General features: G+C 39.2%; 1 protein-coding gene across 1 annotated transcript in view; it reads right to left on the bottom strand.

Annotated features, from left to right (window-relative positions):
- The window catches only part of LOC138022353 (probable ATP-dependent RNA helicase DDX52), a 39,029-nt gene that overhangs the window by 12,636 nt on the left and 21,393 nt on the right, over positions 1 to 5,000 (bottom strand). Inside the window, exons 6-8 of the mRNA XM_068869465.1 lie at positions 4,576 to 4,656; positions 2,790 to 2,852; positions 1,185 to 1,296 (exon numbers count right to left, since the gene is read on the bottom strand). Of these exons, the coding sequence (XP_068725566.1) occupies positions 1,185 to 1,296; positions 2,790 to 2,852; positions 4,576 to 4,656 (256 nt within the window). The remainder of the gene's footprint in view (positions 1 to 1,184; positions 1,297 to 2,789; positions 2,853 to 4,575; positions 4,657 to 5,000) is intronic.

The raw sequence follows: 5,000 nt of genomic DNA, 5'->3' as shown, positions 1-5,000 counted from the left end.
GATGCCAATGAATGCTGGGATAGGGGTGAACCATCCTTAAACTGGAACAGGAAACTGTTTGGGTCGGAGTCAGGCATTTGAAGGATGTAGTCACTCACCGCAGAGACAGCACATTGTATGGGACTTAGCAATAACGAGTCGAGCTGCTTGCCGGAAGGGGTCAGTCTTGGATTTCTTGATGCAGACCTCCGTGTGATGTGGCATGGTGATGTCAGGTACAAAGGTTACATCAGAGTGGGTGAGGTGTATGTTGTGGTCGAAAGGACCATTACATGTGAGCTCACTGCATCTCAGAAAGCCAAAAAAGCTAGTGTGAAGGATGCACAGAGCATCACCGTATATTGTTCAAAATATGCAGGGTAAGATGCTGTCGGATCCACCTACTGAGACCAAGAGTGCAGTTGGCAATTAGCAATTAGCAGCTGTCACTGGCCAGTTATCAGCAGGTTTTTCTGCTGGCATTGTAGTCAGAGCACCACTGTTGTTATTTTCGTATAATCGCTGATGGTGGAAATTTAGAGAGCAAGAGAAAAAACACGCGAAAATATTCACTTCACGGTAGAAAGACTGAGGATTTCTCAGACAAAATGTGCACATGTAGCTTGGGCCGCAACAACTTTGATTGGTGGGCGAGTGGGCTGTGCATGTCATAAAAAATCAGATTCATTCCAGTAAAAGGAGGCGGGAAAAACATGTGTTGACCGGCTGCGAAGCTCACAAACAACACTTGACGCAATCGGTTTAAGGTACAGAGGTCAGTTGAGTTAGACATTAACTACAGTTTATGCTAAAGCAGAAACAGCCAATCAACAATGATCATTGCAGTTAAGAGAGCAACTTAAACAGTTGCAAATGAAGCCCTAAAAAACCATCCAGGATCAAACAAGACTCAAATATATGTTTGTGTTATTGCACTGCACTGCTCAAACACCTGAGCTTCATTGTATTGAGCCATTTGGAAGCTGGTCTGTTGTGAGTTCATATACGGGCAGAATGAATGAAAGTGAAATACATGTACAAAATGTAGCAGTGCACATTTAGCAATTATTGCGCAGTCCCCTTCAAGTCTGGAATTTTTTGCAACTGAGTAACTTGCTCTCTTACAGTAACTGCAATGGTTCTTCTTGCTTGGAGGTAATGCACCTAAAGTATAATTGTATCAAATTAGAGCTCTTTAGTCTTACCAAATCTTTGACAGGAATTTGATCCAAAGCTGTTAGATGAAGCCTTTGCTTTAGTTAACAAATGGATTCTGAAACTGCGTCCATAAGACAAGTGACAAAACTCATTATAGATCTGCAAGCAGTAAAGAGAAGAAATACATGTATAGGTGTGACATGTGTGATATATGCTAATCTATATATTAAGCATGTGAAGATTTACAGTGCAATGCACCTCATCATGGCCACCCAACAAACTTTCACATTTGACAACTATGTGTAAATATGTCAAATTAACAACCCATTCAACGGTGTTCAACTTACACCCATGCAAACTTTGCAAGGAGCCGTGACTGTCAGTCAAATTCGCACACCGTGATTGACCGATAATTCGTAAAAAACTTTGTAAGGTGGCCACGGTTAGGTGCGTCGCACTGTAATAAAGGTGCGCATTTGCCTGGCTGCAGGCAGCCAACATGTCATCGTTCAGTTTGCATTGATTCAGATATATTACACTGTGGTGGCAAAGATGGCTTTGTATATTGGAGGCAGTGTGGCCCAGTGGTTAGGGCACTTGCCTTGAGATCCGGAGATCCCGGATTCAAGACCAGCTCTGCCTACTCGTTGAATTTGTTCCCAATGGTCCCTAGTTCAACTTTCTATAGCTTGCAGCACTTGTAAATATCAACTGGTTTGCCTCCGGCCAGTAGGTATTCTTAACAGTTGTGGTTGTTCTGTTCAGTCGTTTCGTTGGCCCTGAAAAGCCCCGGTCAATTAAGTATGTATGTACGTATGTATGTATGTATGAGTTATGCCAGAAAAAGGAGACCTATAGTGCGTATGTTGAGTAAATGGAGATGTTTTTTTTACAGCAAATAACATTGTTGAGACTCCCAGTTCAGAACATGTGGCTCCAAATCAACACATCACTGAGCAGAAGAGAGCACTTTCTTACAGAAGTTGGTCCGGAAGTTTATTTGGTGTTAAATAATCTGTTGTCGCCTGCAAAACCGAAAAAGACAGGAACAGAGATGCCAACCTCTGGAGATCTAAACTCTGGAGATTTTTTTCATCCAGACTTCCAACACCCCCTCCCATGATCAACCTGCCCACTACCCCCTCATTCCCCCAAAAAGCCCCTCCCAACCCCAGACTTTCCTTCAGAATACAAAAAAAATCTACCGCTACTGTGAATTTTGAACCGGAAAATTGCGGGAAAACGGGGGACTTACATATATGTTGAGAATTCTTATTCTTGGTGAAATGGAGATCCAATCAAACAATTGGTTATAATTGGACGTGATAACAAATAAAGATAAAGAAAGCCATCTTGTTTAGTTCTGTCAACGTGTTTGAAACTCGGAGATGAAGATATGCATTACGAAATGATGACACAACTTTGAAAAAAAACCGAAATTCTTTTAACTTGGGGATGAGATTTGGGCCAACAATGGAGCAAACTCTTTAAAAATGTTCAAAATTGTTTTTAATCTAGGACATTTGATGACCTGTCAGAGACCGAGAGATTTGTTCCATATCCTTGAGACTCCTGGATAATTAGGGAGAATGTACATGTAAGTGTATTAATATTATTTGATTGTAATGTCTCTCTGTAGATTCTGTGCAAACCTGTTTAGCAAGTTCCCTTGTTGGTGACACAACAACAGCTCTAAATCCTTGTGTGCGGGATGCCTAAGCAAAATATATCAAAGGACTTGTCAGTTCCTTCAATAACTGAGTAATTCACAAATTCTCCTTCATCTGCAAGTCAAGATGTGACATGTCAGCCAATACAACATCCTCCTTTATCGTCCTATCTTTACGTTCTTTAAACAATGGCTTTGCTATTATTACTTAGTATACATGAAATGTGGTACTATTATAAACTACTATTACTACTATTACTACTACTACTATTTAAAAACTCCTTTCTTTCCTTCAAATTTTGAAAATTGTTTTCCTTAACACCTGACTGGCAAAATTTTGAGCTATAATTTTTATCCAAATACACTTGACTGTTTACTTTGTAAGAAATTTTTGGTCTGCCATTACTCACATTCAAAACTGGCCAACTGGACCTCAGAGGGTAGGATCTAGGGGAAAAACGTCATTAGCCTAACATTTCAGCAAGCTTAAACATAGCTTACATGGAAAACACGAGTTTAACTCGTTCACTGCTCAGGCACCCCACAACACCCCCAGTTGAGAAGTAAAATTGTCTGGCATTAGAAAAAATCAGTTAAGGCCTTCGTAAAAGAAAATGAGGTGTCCGCAGAAAAATGAAATTGTTGCGCCGCTATTTTTTTGTATGGTGTCAAACTATAAAGTAAAGTAAAGTCTGCGTACAAGCCTAGAGAGGCCCATCAATGTCAAACGATATCATATTAAAGCTAATAAATTATTTGAATAAAGTTTTAGTTTTGAGGCCTCAAACTTAGAACGACAGAGTCTGCTGCAGAAGCTCCTGCCCCTCCACTTTATTCATTTGCAAAAATAACTGCACTTTGTTGCATCTTAGTCACAGATGGATGCACTCCAATATCATGTGAGGAATTCTTGATTTGTTAAGAATTAAAGGCAATATCACACACCAAAGTCGAAACTCTCATCTCATACTTAATTTGGGCAGCAAAAGTGCCATAAGATCAGTCTCTGAAGACAAACTAAAACTTCCTCACATGGTATTTGGGGGTAGTACAATCATTTATTAGAACTGAAAATTTGGAAGGGATATCTTAAAACCCATCAGGACAGGACGTCTTAGAAGTTGTAATTTTGCCATCAAAATACATGTAAACCCCTAGAAAATGGAGCTTGAGAAATTCCGCAGCAGTTTACAGTCTGCTGAATAACTCCTCCCCCTACTTAAAAGCCACTTATGCCGAGCCAATCAGTGTTCGGGCATGTGCTAAGGTAGCAGATCGCGCATGAAGGCTGTCAATTAATTGACACCCAATCCTTTCATGTGTGATTGATTTCACATGTGATTGACATGATACATCAATCATTTTTTGCCCGCAGATTATGGCGGGAAACAAAGAAAAGCAATTTTAGCGGTTTTAAAGTCAATTTTTCATGAACGTCTCTCAAAGCCTGAAATTCCTGCATTGCATATTCAGCCACATACACACCCATTGCATTTTTAAACTAGCGAGTATTTGACATAATTTTTCCCCTCAATCCAAATCTCTCAAGATTTTAAAGTAAGTAAAAGCAGACCATTAAATAGAAAAATAATTATTGCAGTTAGGTATCTTTTTGAAATCAAGGCTCAAAACTTGAGTCACTTAAGTGTTTAGTTAACAGACTAAAGTTTTAAAATCCAAAGAAAACAAATTATTGATTTTTTTCTCCTAGAAGCACTTTAACACTGTATGAAACAATGCCTCAAAATTTATAATTACCACTCTGTTACCTTAAGATGATACAGAATTGGCAGAATAAAGGCCACAGTTTTCCCAGAGCCAGTGGGAGCACAGCACAAAATCTCTCTTTTCTAATGAAATAAAGCAGAACTCATTTATTTTGGAATACCCATTTATTTTTTATTTGGATAATTTAGTATAGAAATTCTTCCATATCTACTACCAAACTGCATTTCATACGATTTTATAGCTTTAAGGAAATAATGGCAAGCTGTAAGCCATTGTAATCATAATTATCATACATGTGCAATACTACCGCACTGATACGGGCGGTAGATTATTATTTTTCGATCTGTACAGGCTGTAAACTTATATGGACCAATGAAGTGAGAAGTTAGTGGTTTGTAATCTGCATATCATCACGGAACTTACAGTACTGCACATTCAGAGGGTAGGCCCAGGAGCCCTTAGGATC

This window comes from Montipora capricornis, chromosome 10, assembly GCF_036669925.1.
Source record: "Montipora capricornis isolate CH-2021 chromosome 10, ASM3666992v2, whole genome shotgun sequence".
NCBI classification, from domain to species: domain Eukaryota; kingdom Metazoa; phylum Cnidaria; class Anthozoa; order Scleractinia; family Acroporidae; genus Montipora; species Montipora capricornis.
This window is presented reverse-complemented; position numbering and strand designations above follow the sequence as displayed.